Source organism: Amblyomma americanum, chromosome 1, assembly GCF_052857255.1.
Source record: "Amblyomma americanum isolate KBUSLIRL-KWMA chromosome 1, ASM5285725v1, whole genome shotgun sequence".
Lineage (NCBI taxonomy): Eukaryota > Metazoa > Arthropoda > Arachnida > Ixodida > Ixodidae > Amblyomma > Amblyomma americanum.
The window spans coordinates 507,478,835-507,499,049 of NC_135497.1; the positions used below are offsets into that span (position 1 = coordinate 507,478,835).

General features: G+C 46.8%; 1 protein-coding gene across 1 annotated transcript in view; it reads left to right on the forward strand.

Moving 5' to 3' along the window:
• LOC144106654 (uncharacterized) overlaps positions 1-18,904 on the forward strand; it is a 115,761-nt gene extending 96,857 nt beyond the window's left edge. Inside the window, exon 3 of the mRNA XM_077639494.1 lies at positions 18,711-18,904. Within this exon, the coding sequence (XP_077495620.1) occupies positions 18,711-18,813 (103 nt within the window). The 3' untranslated portion in view covers positions 18,814-18,904. The remainder of the gene's footprint in view (positions 1-18,710) is intronic.
• The last annotated feature ends 1,311 nt before the right edge of the window (positions 18,905-20,215 follow it).

Below are 20,215 nucleotides of genomic sequence, written 5' to 3' on the forward strand. Positions count from 1 at the left end.
TCTTTCGAAGAAGCAAGAAGGCGATACGCACAAACAAGCACATTCTCCTTCACCGCAGAAACAAAAATCGCCGATGTGGTGCGTGGGCGTGGCGCACCACACGAGGCTTCGGCACCTGCCCAGACCACTAGCGGTGAGACCGTGTCGGGGCTATCCGCTACCCCGGTGGGGTAGGTAACACTACAACGCCAACCCAAAAGAGGTTTCGTAGACCCTCGGGTCGGTGGCCAGCAAGACGTCCTTCCACAGGTTGAGGTCTAACTCTAACATCCACGTGCCCTCTGCATGGTCGTCCAGCGATTCTTCAGAAGCGATGGACACGACCCAGGGCAGCCCCGTGCCATCCACGTCGGACAGTCGGTGGCGCTCTCTGGATCGGCCAAAAAAGGTAGGCCCCGAGTCAAGGGCCATAAATAACTTGATCTAGTTTTTCTCTAAATCGAAAACAAAATTAAGATGGCTTTCATAATTGAATGAAACTGTAGAGCACTTCTAAATAACTACAGTCACATAAAAGATATCCTAAAAGCACACAATTCTGTCGGTTTATGTCTATGAAAGAAAAATTTAGGGCATCAAAAAAGTAATTTTCTCAAAAATTGTACTGTTTTCCATCGCGACCGAGAGCAGGCCAGCAGGCTTTCAGGAGGTGTCGCCATCACTGTGAGGAACGGTGTCCTGGCTAGTGAGCTGAAACAAACTAAAAACTAAAAACAAGACTTGAAGCTGTAGCAGCCACTCTGCTTGCACACAAAAGCAAATTAATGTGCTCTGTATGTATTGAGCCACAGCTGAAGGTGACCTCCCATGAAATAGAGGTTCTTTTAGAGCAGCTACCAGAGCCATACCTTGTAGTAGGAGACTTTAATGCACATTCTTGTTTTGGGGGAAGTGAGAAAACTGACCCTAGAGGGCAGCTTATAGAGGATTTTATTCTAGTCACCTATGTCTGTCTGCTAAACTCGGGTAAACCCGTAACATGGTTATAAGAGAACAGCGGAAACACAGGACGAAGAGAGGAACGTCCTGTGTTTGTGCTGTTCCCTTTCAACCATGCTAAAACAACTAGCCCGAGACAACACCCTCGTAAACCCCTAACCTCGGGAGAAATGAGTGTTTTAGTTTTATCTTATAGTCTTTCATCTGTTTTTAGTTGTTTTAAGTGTAGTGTTTTAGATAATCCATATGTAAGCGATCATCTCCCTGTAATAATAAGTCTTTTGTCCTCGCCAAAAGATATTAGAGAAAACCAGGGCGTTGGAGACAACATTTAACCGACTGGGAACTGTTTACACGAAAAGTCAGTTTAGAGGATATAATTCTAGAAAATCATAGCTGAGATGCGATTATTAAAATGTTCAGAACATGCATGTACAGAACATGCTAAATCCATAGGATTGGTGCGCCAGAACTTCAAAGTGTGGTATTCACGAGGATTTTAGGAGGCAAAAAAATCGACAGCATAAAGCTTGGAAGTCTTTCGATGAAACCCAACACACGATAACCTTATATTTATCAAAAAAGCCAGAGCACAAGCAAGGACTATTAGGCGCAAAGCCGCGAAAACATCATGCAAGCTTACGTCTCTTATATAAACAGCTGAACCAAATAAAAAAAATCTGGGAGCGGGTAAGAAAATTAAACAGGAGCTTCTCACCATTCTCACTTCCTCTGTTAACGATCCCTGACACACAGGCAAGCATAAGGTAACAGGCAGACATATTAGGGGTGCACTTCGCTGCAGTCTCTAGTTCGTCACATTATACCCTGTCATTTCTGAAATACAAAAATATGGCCGAAAAACAGACTCCCAAGAAGTGGAGGGGCTAACGAACAATACAATAGCTTAAGTACCCTCCATAAAATCACTAGAGTACTGTCTGCAGGCAAAAACACTGCTCCAGGACCCAACCAAATACACTATGCGATGCTGGCCAATCTTTCCCAGCCTGCTGTAGAGGCACGTTTAAGATTCTTTAACGAAGTAGGGGTGTCGGGGAATATAGCCGAAGACAGGAAGGAAGGAAATATTGTACCATTTCTTAAACCCGGGAAGCCACCAACATCTCCTAGCAGTTATAGACCCATTGCCCTTACCTGCTTCCTAGCCAAATCAATTGAATTTGTGCTAAATACAAGATTAAGTTATGTCTCAAACACTGTGGTCTTCTTGACAGCCACCAGTGCGGTTTTAAAAAAGGATGCTCCAAAACAGATCACATAGTTCATGTGGGAAATGCTGTCGGAGAGGCTTTTGCTCATAAACAACACTGCATTGCTGTTTTTTTTTTCAATTTGGAGGGGCATATGACACGGCCTGGCGGTTCAGGATTCTTCATGACCTTGCCGAGATTGGCATGTGAGGAAGAATGTTGAATTGCTTAAAAGACTTCTTATCCAACCGTTCATTGCAAGTGCGCCTAGGTGCCTTTCGAGCTTAAGCCTGGATGATGGAGTACCTGAGAGGTGTATTTTAGGCACTACTATCTGTGTTGTAAAAATGAACTCTCTTAGAAAGATAATTCCAAGGTCCTCTACGTACTCAATCTATGTAGACGACCTTCAAATAGCTTGTACATCCTCCAATATAGCAACATGTGCAAGTCAAATACAAATAACAATAAATAAACTGGCAACATGGGAGGACAAAAATGGTTTCCGGTTTTCCTCACAAAAATCGGTGACAATTCTTATCTCACTAAAACGAGGCATGCATATAGATCCAACCCTACACCTGAATGAAATAGAGTTACCCGCGGAAAATGAACATACATTTCCAGGTATTACATTTGACAGAAAGGTAACTTTCCTGCCTCAGGCTCATGCGTTGAAAAAGAAAGCCTCTATAACCCTGAGCATATTCAAAGTACTTTTTTTGAAAACACTGGCGTTATGATAGGACATGCCTTCTGGAAATTTATTGCTCTGTAATACGCTCTACCTTAGATTATGGAGGTATATTTAACGAGTCAGCGAGACCAACGTATCGTATACGACTGCATCCGGTGCATAATATAGGTTTGCGTCTTTCCACTGGTGCGTAGAGGACGTCGTCCATAAACAGTCTGTATGTAGAAACGAACGAACCAACACTTACAGAAAGAACGATGCTCACGTGTTCCTACCTTCTAAATGCGTTCACGACCTAAACACATCTCTCCCAAATTGTCACAAATTGCCCATCCAGAATAACCTTTAACATTAAACCACTAGCTATTCAGCCACTGCTATAGCGATTTGAAGAGATGTGCCAGAACCTCGGCATACTGGACATATTGCCAAACATTGCTCGAAGGCGATGTTCACTGCTGCCGTGGTACAATTTCCCTGAAATAAGTGATTTCACTCTTGTCTGTTACAAGGTTGTCTGTTACAAGTAGTGTCGTGACTGACGCAATGATCGACGCAAAATTGCGGACGAAGCACTCGAAGTAGGAGCAGGCACTGATAAAGCTCCGAAGCCGATTGATTGAGGTCGGCTTAAGAAACTTCGCAACCGCGCGGAGTTTGGCCGGGTCAAGGAGAACGCCTTCCTTGGAAGCAGTATGACCGATGATGGTTGACTGCTGGGCGCCAAAGCGACACTTCTTGAGATTAAGTTGTAGGCCAGCGTCGGTGAGCCAAGTTAGAACCTGCTGCAGGCGCGTGAGGTTAGCCGAGAAATAGAGCGAAAAAACAACGATGTCGTCCAAGTAACAGAGGCACGTGTGCCACTTTAGCTTGCGCAAGACGTTATCCACCTTTCTTTCAAATGTAGCTGGTGCTTTGCACAGGCCGGATGGCATAACGGTGAACTCGCAAAGGCCTTCAGAGGTAACGAATGCGGTCTTATCTCGATCAGCGGCGGCCATCGGTACCTGCCAGAAGCCAGAACGCAAGTCAAAGGATGATAAGTACTCTACGCCTTAGAGACAATCAAGAGCGGCGTTGATGCGTGAGAGGGGATAATTGTCTTTGTGAGTAATTTTGTTCAGTCGCCGGTTGTCGCCAATTCGCGCACTTTTGCGTGCGCTCCCAGACACCCTGAGAGCTTATGGGGTAGCGGTCTCGGTCACAAAGGAGATGCCCTCGACTCAGCGTGGCAAGCTCATCCGGAGACCAGCTACCAAGTGACAAGGGGGTTGGTCGTTAGGTGCCAAGCTTTCGCCGGTCGCAAGCCAGAGAATGGGTCGGAGCCAAAAGTTCACAAAACAAAACAAAGTTTATACAGCAATGAGACGGTACAGAGGATTTCAAAATCATTCGTATGAGCAGAGAAGAAGTGATTTAAAAATACAATGCAACTCGTTCAAAGTAACCGTAGGGAGAGATAACAATTTAGCAAAATCTTTGCACTTAAAGTGCACTAACACAGAGAGAGACAAACAAACAAAACACAATTTGTTCACCGGGCACTGCGACAGTCCGGCGACCTGAGGAGCACGACGGGGCTGATCCGCAGACTGGCGCACGTTACCTCGCTGGTCCGTGGCTGGGCGAGTGTTGTTCTCCCGGGAGTCAAGCGGGCGTGCTTCTGAGAAGCTTAAACGGCGGCTCGGGCTCACAAACAGCGGTTGAAGCCCTTCATAGGCGTGGACCACGTGTGTTGTTCTTCGTGCCAAGGCATCGCGCACATACACGCAACTTCAACTGCGCAAACTCCTCGCGCCGGGCGCCCGACCCCATTGGTCGAGCGCGGAGACCACCTTCGAGAAATTTCTGGTTCCTTCTCGCATGCGAAGACGCCGGCGCGAGAACGAAGAGGAGAGGGTATCACTCTAGCCCGGTCATGGTCACGCCCTCTCCGGCGAGCTGAATGGAAAGCCCACGCAAGGTTTACGCGCTCTCCGGGGGTCCTTCCCCGCTGTTTTTTTTTATTTTACCGCGCGCGGGCGCGATTGCTTACGCGCAACGCCCTTTCTAATATGCGCCAAATTTTGTGACACTGGCCCTTCCTTTAAGAATATTGTGCAACAATATTCACAAAACACAAAATTCGCGCGCACATGCATGCTCTCACAAACTTAATGGCGAATGCCAAAATACACACATCACTACAATGGTGTCTGCGCACACACAACACTTGAGATTTGGTAAAATTTAATACAAGCCGCCACAGGGCAAAAGATTAACACAATACAAACAGGGAGCATTCAAGTTCGAGGCAGGCTTGCACCTATACTTCCAGATTCGGCCTACACAGTGGGCTCTGCACTGCTTCCCTCAAGCTTTCGGTCGCGGTTTTGATTCTCTTTCGCACGCGACTCTGGCCGTTCCTCCTGTCGCGAGCTCTGCTCTTCTTCCGAAGCATTTTACTGAGACTTCTCTTGCGAACGCGGCTTTGACTCCGTTTTCTACTCGTACTCCACTGTGTGTTTCTGCTCGAAATTCGAGCCCTTCCTCTTTTCCTTCTGTTAGCGCGTCTGTTTCGAACATATTTAACGCCAGTTCGCTCATGACGGCTCCATTTGTCGTTGTTCTCTTGCTGGAGTGCGCTCTTGTGTTTGCGCTCCGCTTCCACGCTGAGTCCGTTCTGAATGTTGGGCTCGATCGTCTCAGCTTCTTTTTCACCTTGCTGCAACATTCGTGCAGCTTTCTTGCTCCCGACTGAGCTGTCTTCAGCTTGGTTCTCTTTCGTCCTACTTCCTTCCTCATTCTTTTTCGGGGCAAGCCCATTACTTTCTAGATTTGCATCATTCGAGACTAGTTCTCGTGATGAAGCCACTGGTTCAGTCCGGTTTTGTTCTTCGAGGATTGAAATTTCTTCTCGGCCAGATGTTTTTATTGTGGTCCTTTATTGACTTTGCCTCGTGTAGCGTGCTGAGGGCACGGCTCACCAGAAGTTGGAGACGCATTCTCCTGACTTGCACTCCGTTCTTCAATTATTTCGTTCAGATGGTCACTTTCAGTGCAGTCACAGAAAGGCTATCGTTCCACTGCCCATTCGGCTTCCCCACAGGAGAGATTTACCTCGCTTTCCTCACCGGGAAAGGCCTCCTCGCTGCTCGAGGGGTCAGTCAGAACAGATTCCGGTTATTCACTGAGGGTGCTCTCCTCAGCGGCAAGTGCGCCGAAGCTTTCGTCCTTTTTGACATTCGAACATTCTGCCTGATGGTCACTACTGCAACAATCTGGCGTGCAGCACTCTGACTTCTCGGTGAAGCTCCTGCTTTCTTCTCCATCTTTAGGCGACTGCCCTAAGGCGCCCTCTGAGTGAAGCGCCAGGCTGGCCGTCTCTTCAGTGCCTACTACCTCGGTAGTAGCTACACTATCACTTTCCTGAGGAAGCGACACTGTGGTCTGGTCCTCAGCCTCTTTAATTTCGGCAGCAGGAACTCGCTGTTCCTTAACCAAACTGACTTGTGGAGTTAGCTACAACCTCTTTTGTGGTTTCCAATAAATTAGACTCGTTAGTCTTCCACCCGGCCTCACCGTGATTGAGCTCACTGGCTCCCTGACGTTTTTCAAACGCCGAACCTCAGCGAGCTTCCTCTCAAGGATTGCATACTCTTTGAAATTTTATTTCTCTTTGTTCTCGTTGATTTTTTTGTCCCTCTTTCTCAGCGGCTTCTCTAGCACACTTCTTTTCTCTCTATCTCTCTCCTCGTGCACCCATATTCGTAAATTCGGCTCCGGTCATCCACATCTGGATGCCGATCTCAACTAGCTCCTTCAAGCTCATATTTGGAGAAAACTCCTCAAGACAAAGATTCCCTGGACACTGTGAACCTCATTAACCGCTTCAGCGCGGCACCTCACAATATCGCTTTGCTGCTGAACACTAGTTTACAACCTCTTCGTAAACTCCTTCCAAATCTTTCTCCGCTCTCTGCGCGTACAAAGCACCAAACGTCCTGTCGCGGACGCCAGAATATGTCACTACTTCGCGCAATTTTGCGTGCGCTCCCAGACACCCTTAGAGCATGTGGGGGTAGCGGTCTCGGTCACAAAAAAGATGTCCTCGACTCAGCGTGGCACGCTCAGCCGGAGACCAGCTACCAAGTGACAAGGGGGATGGTCGTTTGCTGCCCAGCTTTCGCTGGTCGCAAGCCAGACAGTGTTTATAAAGGTTCGAAAGGCTCTCAAAACAAAACAAATTTTATGCAGCGTACAGACGATACAGAGGATTTCGCAATCACTCGTACGAGCGAATACAAAATGATTTACAAATACAATGCAACTCGTGCAAAGTAACAACCGAGAGAGATTACAATACAGCAGAATCTTTGCACCTAAACTGCACTAACACAGAGACAAACAAACAAAACACAATTTGTTCACCGGGCACTGCGACAGTCTGACGACCTGAGGAGCACGACGGGGCCGATCCGCAGACTGGCGCACGTTGCCTGGCTGGTCTGCGGCTGGGCGAGTTGTGTTCTCCCGGGCGGCTTCTCAGAAGCTTAAACGGCGGCTCGGGCTCACCGACAGCGGTTGAAGCCCCTCATTTATAGGCGTGGAGCGCGTCTGTTTGTTCTTCGTGCCAATGCAGGCGCGCAAATACACGCAGCTTCAATTGTACAAACTCCTTCTCGCGCCTGGTGCCCGACCCCATTGGTCGAACGCGGAGACCACCTTCGAGAAATTTCTGGTTCCTTCTCGCATGCGAAGACGCCGGCGCGACAGCAAAGGGGAGAGGGTATCACTTTAGCGCGGTAAGGGTCACGGCCTCTCCGTCGACGATGAGTAGAAACTACTCAGACATTCTAGAGAAATCGACGCTGTGCGTGGCTATGTTTACTTTGGCGCCACGCCGGCGAGCTGAGTGAAAAGCCCACGCAAGGTTTACGCGCTCTCCGGGGGTCCTTCTCCGCTGTTTTTTAGTTTTCTTTTACTGTGCGCGGGCGCGATTGCTTACGGGCAGCGCCCTCGCTTTCTTATATGCGCCGAATTTTGTAACTCCTGTAATCGAGGCAAAATCTGATGGAACCGTCATTCCTCCTGACCAGCACTACCGGAGAAGACCAAGGGTTGTGAGAGGGACGGGTGACGCCATGGTGCAGAATGTCCTAAGCTTGCTGGCTTATTACTTGACGCTGAGCCGCAGACACGCGATACAGCCGCTGAAGAAAAGGCAGGTGAAAGCCGGTCTCAATGTGTTGACATACGGTTAATGTACGGCCTAAATGTTGATGGGCTGCATTGAAAGCGTAGCGGAACGTGTGGAGAAGGCCTGAGGGCTGCTCACGGTAGGTAGACGGAAGATTTTCGTCGATTGCAGCGCGGAAAAGTTCTTCAGGCTCAGGGTCACTAGCGGGCTCTGAGTGCGTAGAGTTTACTGAAGGACTGCTGGCAACCTCTTGGACATTGATGCCAGAGAGAAGGCAGACAGGTTGAACTCCAGGGGAGTTACCATGGAGCAGGGTAAGGGGATATGGGGACGACTGTACAGCAGCCGCTTTGTGACACCCTGGCGGACATCGTAGACAGCAGAAGGTAGCGGCGGGTTCTTGCGACGTACAAAGGAAGCAGACAGCGTATATAAAAGGGTGTCATCTGACGTGTCACGGCATGACAGGGAAACAAGGGCAGATGCTTCCGGCGCAACTTCGACATCTTCAACGATGGTGATCTTGAGTGGCTAGGGGGCAGAGGTTTCAGTAGTAAGCTCGTCAGACAAAGCATAAAATTCCACTTCAGCGGGGCCCAATCGATGACGGTGTTGCTTTGTGACAGGAAGTCCTACCCGAGAATCACATCATGGGAGCATGAGGACAGGATCAAGAATTCGACTGTATCTAATATATCGTCAATGATGACCCGCGCTTTGCAAGAGGGGCAATGCGGTGTCCCTTGCGGTGTGGAGCGAGAGACCCGGAAATGACGGCGTGGCTTTACGCAAGCGGCGGCAGGGCTTTTCGTGAATCCTTTATACCGAGGCACCCGTGTCAATTAGCCCATGTACCGGCAGTCCGTCGACGATGACCTGAAGAACGCTGCGTGGAGAAAACGGAGGCCTTGAGCTTTTTGAACAGCACGCTGTTCTTGCCCCCGGAACTGCGAAGCTTAGTTTCCTTCTTCAACGAAGGGAGGGCAACGGCGCATTGCTGACAGTGAGCGAGGGGTCACGCTGGCGCAACGCTCCAGCGCAGAGAGCGGTCGTGGTGAGTGGGGTAAGGCTGGGCATGGAGTCCTTAGGCATGGCGATCGGCGGGACAATACGGCTGCGAAGCTCAAGGGCTTCAGATGATCGCAACCTCCACCAGATGAAAGGAGGTTCGTGCACCAGTGAATCAGGCGATACAGTTCATAAAGAGCTGAGCGGTCGGCAGCACAGTAGAGCGCACACTCCTGTCGCTTCGTCCAAGCAAAGAAGCGCCAATGGAAAGAACAACCGCGGAGGACACAGGCAAGCCCAGTTGATGAAATGGAATTTGCAAAAGATGCTTCCTCAAATGAGAGAAGCGGCGGCATAACAGCAGGAAGTGATCTTTTGTCTCAGGTTCGGCACAAAAAGGGCACAATAGGGAAGCCGCCAGGTCAGATCTGTGAAGGTAGAAATTTAGAAGGGGACCCCAACAACGCAAACGCGTGAAAGAGACTTCTAGTCAGCGCCAGCGCCAGTGTTTGCTACTCCAAGGATGCAGAAGATGCTGATATTCGGGAGATGATGTAAGAGCCGAGGCAGCAAATTCCTGAAGTATCGTGTAGCTGCGAAACCTCACCGCCGCTGTATATGCACTCGTTGGCAGGACAGCAACAATTGGGCCGCAGAGAGAGGCTCTTGCTAAGGAATCTGCAACCTCATTTAAGTGAAAGTGCATGTGACCTGGTACCCAAAGCAACCTTATCTAATTTAGATAGAGCGGAATCAGGAACTTAAAGAGGCGTTATGCCCGAGACTCAGTGGGTGAACATAATGAAGAGCAAATGGACAGAGAGTCTGTCATAACCACGACCTTGGAAACGGTAGTTTCTAATTTTCGTAAGGCTAAGATTACTGCTAATAATTCAGCCAGAAAAATTGGAGTGAAGACAGGAAGACAGAGATAAAAAGACCAATCCAGTGAAGGCGAAAAAATTCCCAGACCTGCCTTTTCGCGATCCTGCGAGGCATCGGTAGCATTAAGAACATGAGAGGGAAATGACCTTAGGTGAATCTGCAACAAAGCCTGAAGAAGCGGGAAGGGCTGCAGCTTTGAATTCGATGGAAAATGTCATCGAATTCAATCTGGACAGATGATGAGTTGTTATACATTTGTTGGACATCTGTGAAATGAATATTTATGGGATTAAGGAGTTTCTGCACGTGACATAACTGCGGAGTATGAAAACGAGCGCAGGCGGCACTAAAAAAGCCGGAAGGTTGACTAAGGAATATTATAATGGAAGCGTGAAGAGGTGAGTTGCACAATTTTAAAAATGTTTGAAGTGTTAAAAGGCGAAACCTAGCTGATAACGATGGGATTCGCGCCTCAAGATGCAGAACAGCATTGGCGACATATTTTGGAAGCCCCAGACAAAGGAGCAACGCCTCCCGCTCGAACAGCACAAGAGGGCGAAGTGTATAGGCAGGAGCTCCTGAGAATAAAACACACCCGAACTCCAAAATTGGGCGGACGTACATTTTATAAATCATCAGAAGTGTACGCCTTCTCATGCCTGGCCTAGCACTACAAAGCCTGCATAGGATGCCAATGGCCCGAACTCCTTTTGCAGAAAGTTGCTCAATGTGAGGCCGCAAGGATACAGTAGAGTCGTATATTACTCCGAGATACTTCACCATCTGAAGTTGAGGTATTATGTTCTTTCTATAGACCAGGCAGTTATTTACAGGAACAGAAACCGGAAATACTAATAATGCGCATTTCTTCACATTGAGGGACAGATGAATTCTTCCTAACCAGTTGTCAAGAACATTGTGGTAATTTTGCAGGGTTCGATAAAGAGTGTGAATGTCACCTGCTGATGCAAAAAATTCAATATCATCGGCGCACACATAAGTTTTCACATTTTGAATGCATGGAATGGAGCTTAGAAAAATCTCAAAAAGAACAGGTGAGAGAACTGATCATTGCGGTACACCTCTTGTCTGTGCGAATCTCCTTGAGGAAACACCATTTTGGCAGCAGTAAAATTCTCTATTTTCCAATAAAACAGGAATACAGGCTGCAAAATAGCTTGGGAAGTTCAGTTCCTGTAATCTTAGTAACAGAGTCGAGTGCTCAACGCTGTCGTATGCTTTACTGACATCCAAGCTGACAAGCGCAGCAAACTGTTTTCTATTGCGAGCTAATTTAATACGGCTCTCAAGGTCAGTGTGAGCACACCAAATTGAACAACCCGGCCTGAAACCAATTTGACATGGATTCAAGAGAGCATTTTTCGAAATGAATGACATGACACGGCTGAGAAGGACCCTTTCTAGCAATTTCACTAGGTTCGATGTTAATGAAATAGGGCATATGTTGTCTAAAGGTAAGCCCTCCCCTTGCTTTTTAAGCAATGGAACTATTTCAGCAAGACGCCACTCATGAGGTGTCCAAGGACCTTTAATAGAATGGTTAACTGGAGCCAACAGGTCTGCATGAGATTCATTGAACAAAATTTTGATCATAGATGAAGTGACCTAATCGGGGCCAGGAGCCGCTGGGGATAAGCGCAGAACAATTTGCGACAGCTCAGGCATAGAGACCTCAGTGAAACCAATTGAGGTGCATGTGAATATAGCAGGAGAAGGTAGAGCAGATGTAAAGCGAAGCTCTAGGCCACACGCAATATCCTCTAAGGCCTTTGCGATGTCAGCAGGGGACTGAACGAGGGATTCAATGTTGGCAGCCGGGGGAATCGCCTTGTTGCGCCTCATGAAATTAAACAGCCAGAGATCTGGAGCCGCGCGCCTGCTTTTCGTCTTTAACTTCTTCGTCTGCCATTGAGGCAACAGAAGGCGCGTTCATTATAGTTCTCTACGCGGCAAATATCTGATATCTTAGAAAAAAAGCAATCTCCTAAGTTACTGTCACTATGCTTTCTGCGTGCACACCACTAATCCGTTTGTCTACATCATGCAGGTGTTCGCCTTCGTCACTAATGCCCTGCTTCCGGCGTTGTTGGCCCTTCCCCCAGCAAGCACGTCATCCACTGCAGTTTACTGCAGTGACGATCACATCTTCGCATGGCCCCAACCCGACGTCATCACTTCATCATGCCCGGCAGCGCCTCCCCCTGGATACCATTTCCCCGGCCCATCCTGGAAAGCCTCATCACCAGCAACATCAGCCACGGGATATATAAGCAGCGATCGACCGCCTTCGCCGCTTTGTGGGCTCGGTGGCTGTGGAAGCGTGCACACCACTAATCCGTTTGTCTACATCATGCAGGTGTTCGCCTTCGTCGCTAATGCCCCGCTTCCGGCGTTGTTGGCCCTTCCCCCAGCAAGCACGTCATCCACTGCAGTTTACTGCAGTGACGATCGCATCTTCGCATGGCCCCAACCCGACGTCATCACTTCATCATGCCCGGCAGCGCCTCCCCCTGGATACCATTTCCCCGGCCCATCCTGGAAAGCCTCATCACCAGCAACATCAGCCACGGGATATATAAGCAGCGATCGACCGCCTTCGCCGCTTTGTGGGCTCGGTGGCTGTGCAAGCGTGCACACCACTAATCCGTTTGTCTACATTATGCAGGTTAGTTATCCGCATTCCTTGTATGCTAAAAGAGTGGCAATTATTTCCTAGTGCAGCTGCCGAGCCCGCAATGCTGCATTTTTCTTGTGCTTGAATGCGCTCATGTTGTTCGCTGCTTGCTGATCTTGGCAGGCGATATTGAAACTAACCCAGGACCTAACAATCTCGAGGCTGTATTCGCAGAACTAAAAAAGTTATCCGCCGGTCAAACTCAACTAATCTCCGAAGTGCAAGGTCTCAAAAACCAGCTTATATCCACTGACGGTGCTATAGCTGGTTTAAGTAAGCGCATGACCGATATTGAGACACATTTGGAAGCCATGACAGCCATAAAATCTGAGTTAGAAATAATAAAATCTGAAAATACTCGGCTATCTCGTCAGATTGAAACCCTTGAGACCCGCATTGACGATAGTGAAAATAGATCTCGCCGTAACAACCTCATATTTTATGGAATTCCGGATTCTAACCCCTCCGAAACGTTTGCGGACTCTGAGGGAGAGGTCATTCGTCACTGCGCTCAACACTTGAGCTTAACCATTCATCCTGAGGAAGTAGAACGTGCCCACCGACTCGGCCGCCATGAACCCAACCGCTCTCGACCAATAATAGTCAAATTTAATTCGTACAAAATAAGACACAATACTCTCTAACGGCCGCAAATTTAAAGGAACGAAATTCAGTGTCGGCGAAGACTTCTCCCACAGAGTTCGTAGCGTCCGCAAGCAGAGTCACCTTTGCTAAAGCTAATTCCGACAAATTTGCCCTACGCTACAAAACCTTACATATCGGTCCCAGGCGCTACATTTTTGATGAGATCTGGCAAACTGTGAAAGAAATAACAATTGCTACACCACAATCAGATTAGCAATCATCTCTTCGCAAACAACTAAAAACCCGCCCCAAAAATATTCCCCTGTCCGCTGTGTTCACCAACATACGTAGTTTCCTTTCCAAGCGCGAACTTATTTCCAATATTGTCTTGTCATCTAGCAGCAATCTACTGATACTAACCGAAACCTGGTTGAACAGTGCCATTGCAGATAGCGAAGTACTAACTGACTTGCCAGACTTCCAAGTCTTTCGGAAAGACCACCAGGACTCACGAGGAGGGGGAGTACTGATAGCGGTGAGCCAGCAGTTATCAATGTCGATAATTGACGACTCGTCCGACCTGGAAATCTTATGGCTCCACTGCCACGCTGTACCACACACGATTTTACTCGGTGTCTGTTATAGGGCTCCACATAACTCTCGTGATTTTTCCTGTCAGCTTAATAATTCCGTAAGTAAACTTATCACGAAGCACCCTAACGCACACATCTTCCTCTTTGGCGACTTTAATTTTCCTAATATTGATTGGCAGCACCAGCCCGCACCGACAACTAATAATGGCGAAGCAAGGGAATTTCTAGATTTCTGCTACAATTTAAACCTTACTCAAGTAATATCCAAACCTACGCGCGTAACACAAAACTGTGCGAACATTTTAGACCTATTACTGACTAATTGCCCAGATAGCGTTCAGCCCATTACGTACCTCCTTGAGATTAGTGATCACAAAACTATGCATGTCAACATCGACCTTAAAGCAATTAGGCGCCCAAAATACAATAAAACAATGCGACTTTACAACAAAGGTAATTATGATATAATGAATGCCGAACTGACAACGTTTTTCGTAAGTTTTTCCTCAAGTTTTCATTCACGAAGTATTCATGAGAACTGGCTAGCATTTAAGAATAAACTTGATGCCCTAGTCAATGAATTCATTCCCCAAATAACTTTCCACGCTAATCCACACAAACCATGGTTTACTAAAAGTCTTAAAAGGTTGGAAAATAAAAAGAAACGCCTGTTCCGCTCAGCAAGAGCCCATGGAGCGCAAAGCGCATGGGCGAAGTACCGCGCTGCGGAAAAATCGTATCAATCTGCTATCCATAACGCCAAGCACAACTTTTTTCATCAAGACCTTCCTAATATGCTCAGCGATAACCCCAGGAAGTTCTGCCAAGCCGTTAACCCTCATCATGAACACACGATTACCCTCAAAGACGAATCAGGCATGGCTATGACCGACTCTGAGTGCGCTACTTTATTCAACGCAGCGTTCTCATCCGTCTTAACTAATGAAATCGATACGCAACTTCATACATCTAATTTACTCTTTGAGCATGCTATGCCGGTAGTCGCACTTTCCTCACTGGGTATTGCGTCCTTAATTAGAAACATGGAAATCTCATCTTCATCTGGTGTAGACAATATTAACTCGAAACTTCTAAAGAACACTAATGATATTTGTGCCGAGTTCTTATGCTTACTTTTTACCCAGTCACTCTCAACAGGACAACTACCGGACGATTGGAAAACTGGAAAGGTCGTTCCAGTCTACAAATCAGGTAACAAAGATTCGCCGTTAAATTACCGACCCATTTCTCTTACTAGTGTGCCCTGCAAACTAATAGAACACGTCATCTATACTCATATTATAAACTTCCTCGACTCGAACAATTTTTTCCATTCGTCTCAACACGGTTTTCGGAAAGGTTTTTCTTGTGAAACGCAGCTAGCCCTATTCATTCATGATTTACATGCTAATCTCGATTCTAACCTACAGACCGACGCCATTTTCCTGGATTTTGCAAAAGCATTTGACAAGGTACCTCATAAACGCTTAATCCTAAAACTTTCCCGTTTGAACTTGCCCCCCGACATAGTAAAATGGATAGAAGAATTCCTGACTAATCGCTCACAGTTTGTCGTTGTTAACAATCAAAATTCCAATCCGCTACCAGTAACATCAGGCGTCCCTCAAGGTTCTGTACTAGGCCCGCTTCTATTCCTAATTTATATTAATGACTTACCGACCAATGTGTGCTATAATATTCGCATGTTTGCGGACGACTGCGTCGTTTATCGCACAGTTACTAACGCCTCCGACCCAACATACCTTCAAGATGACCTAAACCGCATACAGGAATGGTGCGACCGTTGGCTAATGGAACTGAACCCTCATAAATGTAAACGTTTGTCCTTCCACCGCCGCCGTAACCCGCTTGATTTCCGATATGTAGTCGCTAACGTTCACCTGCAGTCCGTTTCATCATACAAATACCTAGGCGTCACACTGTGTAACAACTTATCATGGGCTACACACGTTACTAACGTCATTTCCTCGGCTAATAAAACTCTCGGATTCTTACGACGTCATCTTCGCCACGCCCCACAACAGGTAAAATTACTAGCATATAAAACTCTTGTCAGGTCAAAGTTAGAGTACGCATCGCCAGTTTGGAACCCTCATCAAGTTTACCTTATCAATGCGCTCCAGTCACTTCAAAACAGAGCAGCCAGATTCATTCATTCCTCCTATTCGTACGATATCAGTGTAACATCTTTAAAAGCGGAATCCAGTTTAGCGCCCCTTTCACTTCGTCGTCGTATTTCTAGCCTCTGCCTATACCATAAATTTTTCCATAGTTCGCTGCGCTGCGCTCCCTACATTGCCCCGCCAGCCGGCATATCCCACCACATTCGTCATCCTTTCCAAGTGTTTCGCCCCCGTGCCCGTACTGTTACCTGTGCCGCTTCTTTTTTTCACCGTGTTTCTGTAGACTGGAACGACCTCTCCAATGACATCGCTACCATCTCATGCCCATCCACATTCGCCGAAGCTGTTACCAACCATTTTTCAACATAACACTTGTTCATTTGACTGTATGTACCCACCCCTTATGTAATACCCCCAGTGGGTCTTTAAGGTATTAAAATGAAATGAAATGAAATGAAATGAAAAGAACTGATATTGAAGATTTCGAAAAAAATGCTGCTCACGCTAGCAATTCTAATTGATTTCAGTGAAGCGTTTGACTATATTAGTCATCAGCTTTTATTCAAGAAGCTAGAGTAATTCGCGGAATAGTATTAGAGGCACTCAATTCTCATTTAAATCAGCGAAATCAACTTGTTGAAGTCAATAGCATCCGCTCCCTGTTTAACAAAGAGAAAGTGATCAATGTGTTTCTCAAGGGTGCAGGGGGAATAAAGTTGACGCGCGCTCTCTCCCTCGATGGCTGTTTGAAATTCTTTGATATGCACAGTTTCCTTCATAAACCTCATCTTTGGGATGTATCGGCTCCATAAAAAAATTACCCTATTACTCGGCCCATTCAAAGTTAGTAAAAAATAGAGCATTGTTTGGAACTGTATGTGTCGTGCTCTCAATAAGTCTTTTTCTCACTAGATTAAAGACAGCCTCAATGAGGGGGTAGCACGGCTGAGAAAATCTGGCTACCCTATTGATGTTGTAGCCTCCATAGCCGAGGAAATTGTAAAAGAGGTCGACAACGGGGAATGCTCCAAAGACAACGAAAAGACCAAGCCGATCAAACGGGGGGTAGCCTTTGCGTACATGCAGATATTGTCGCACCGAAATACAGAAGTTGTGGAAAGAAACTGCTCCTCGGTTCTGAAGACGACACCAAACAATCTGGGCAGGCTATGCCGGGCCTTCAACGACGGTAAGAAGGACGGCAGTGCCTGCACCATAAGACACCCAGCCAAAGCCGTCAATTGTGAGAAGGGCGTCGCTTATAAAACCCCCTTTCAATGCGGCAAACGCTATCTGATACAAACTGCCCGTTTTCTCAATGAAAGACTGCAGGAGCACCAGATGAAGGTTTCAGGCATTGCTGTGGATGGCCGCCAGGCTGAACATTTTAGGCGGTGCCCTTACAAACCATTGTGCATACCTGAATGGAAACATACTGTAACATTGGGAAGGATGAGCACAAACGAAAGAAGGGAAACCCTGGAACTCCTTCACGCAAAAGAAGCCGGTGAGAAGTGTGTGAGCAAGACTTCTGTTCATTGATTAAGTTTATGAGATATTCTGGCATTGTTATCTCCTTTCTGTTGATGTTGCCTTTTGCCATCTTGTGCTGCGTAGGAAAACTGAGTAGTTGTGCACGTGCCTCCTCGCCCTTTCTGCCTACATATGCTCTTCCTTCCCGATATAAAGAAACTTTGCAAGTCGGCTTGCAGGTGTCCCGTCTTTGTACTTGTCTAAAAGATGTGTTGCCTTGCATTTACAGCTGTCATGAATTACAAACAAGCCGGACTAGCCACCCTCCCTCTTCAAATATAAAGACGACTTAGCAGTTACGAGGCTTTAAACCATGGTTTTAATCTCCTCCAACTGCTAAATTCATACCTCCGGTGCCGCTTTTAAAAGAGTTCCTTCCTTCCCTTTTAGGTGGGAATATGCTTCAGTTTCCAATAGCAAGCATTCTTTGTATTTAGTGACCTAAAATCACTGTGTGACTTGGACAGCATACTCTGCGTCTAAATGGAAGTATGCTAGAGGACAATCTTCTGCTTTTTTTACTGCATTGTAAGGCAGTTTATACTTATCGCGGATTTGAACAGGAAACATTGCTTTTCTACCAAGCGAGAGAGAGGAAATAAAAGATGAAGAGACAGGGGACTGCGACAATTCTGCGAAAGCAATTGCATTTACTGTCGACGATTCCTTTGATGCTTTTACGCTAATGGATGATTTTCGTCTAAGCGGAGGCTTCACAGACGCAAATGGATATTTATAGGCCGACGGGGAGGGGTCGAGGGTGTGGGTAGTGGGCAGGAGCTGGCTTTTGTTTGAATTTCATTTCATCCTTGCAGTTTCGTTCTGCTGCGGCGAGGGCTTCCAGCGGGCCTTGTGGAAGGTGGATCGAAACGAGGGCTTTTGGACCGCGCATGCTTCCCATCCCGACGCTAAGACAGACGTCGGCTATTTGGCATGCTCACACTAGTAATACTTTTGCAGCAAAAGTGCTGAATGTGACTGCGGAAACAGCGTAATATTTTTTCATTGCCGACTATACAATGTTGGCGGTGAGAGGGTGCAGGAGAGATGGCGAAAAACAGAGTAATGGGAGCATCGAGTGAACAAGCTTCAGAGGAAGAGACGATGCTTGAGCTATACAAACCTGATACCAGAAATCATAAATGTTGGAGTCAAAGTGCACGAATTACGACAAATATTACAATTCAGCCCTTCAGCAGGTGTCCTGATAAGCACTGGTGGCTCTTCCTGCTTTTCAGGTGCGGCTCTTCCAACTTGGGACTGGCAGAAAATGTTCGCGGCAAGAAAGCTCGAGTTGGTGGTGTTGCTTTTCCTGCTTGCTGCTGGGACCCGCTGATATAGAAGCAAAGAAAAATTAGTTCGTAGACACGGATTGTCATCGAACCTTGCACCGATTTCAAAGACATTAAAATAAAATGTAAAAAGAAATAAACGCTGCGCCTTGAATACGATATAAAAGGCTTTCTTAAAAAGGCGTATTATTTATGTTCGATAAGACGGTGCAAAAATTTTCGTAAACGAAAGGTGTGAATAGTTCGCAGGAACTTGTCGACACACTTTTTATCTGTCATGAATGAGCCACGATGCAAAAAGTTGGGCCGATATCCACTTGAGACTGTCTTGTTTATCACTGTTACTCGGAATCCAGCGTTGAGCGCCGACCTATACATTGCTTCAGCGCAGTCACAGAATATACATGTTCCCAGAGAGGCTAAGAACCAACAGAAGAGAACAACTTATTTTCGCACTTATGAAGATGATGCGAGAGATGTTGCAATAACACAGTAAATGTACTTTTTACCGCTTCTTAACAGGGCTTTTCATTTGTACTTTTTTTGTAAAGCAGCATTTTTGTAGGTTCTTAGAATGTCGTTTACTGCAATGATTTTTGAAAAAAAAACGTTTGAAGTATCAAAAGCAGCAGGACTGTGCTGTAAAACCGTTATTCTGTCGCAGCAGGTCAGGTGGAAATGGCATTAAATAAATATGGAAGTTATCTGAACGATTTGCAACAGCAGCTTAGTGAGGGTTTTGTGTTAATTTTTTATAGGTATGATTTAAGCTAATAAAGAAACCTACTATTCTGAGCCAGCTGAACGAAGCAACATTGCGGATGTTTTTGCTTTGAGGAACAAATCTATGTTTGCGTGGTGCACAGGAAAATCACTGGAGACGTCAGCTTTAAATTATTCGCGCTGTGTTCTGCAAATTACATAATTATTTTGTATCCAAAGTTGCAGGCATGTTGGCTGATTTACATTTTTTAGTGCGCTGGCACTCAAGCCGAAATTCGGAGAAAAAGCCGTTTGTCCTGGTCCTCCGGCGGGAAGGTGGCAACCCGCTCAGGTGTGTGCGTGTGCGTGTGCGCGCTCGCGCGCACGTGCAAATTGCTAAATTGCGACGCACCTCGCAGCACCCGCTTTGAAAAGGACGAAGTAAAGGGTGCAGATGGTAGCAGGGGGGAGGGACACTCCCCCGCGGTGGGTATGTGCCAGCATTGTTTGCGGCATACCTACCTACCAACATAACAGGGGGAGCACCATGGCGTAGGATATTAGAGTGCAGCAGAAAAGATAACACATCAGTTGCCTTCGCCTAATAGTCGACACAGACTGTAACCCAGCGGCGTCCTTTTAAAGACTGGAGGAAAAGGCCAACGAAATCAATGACAACTTTTTCAGAAGGTGCCGATGGTGGCTTGACCGGCTGTAGAAGGCCTGCAGAAGGAGGTGGGCAAGGCTAT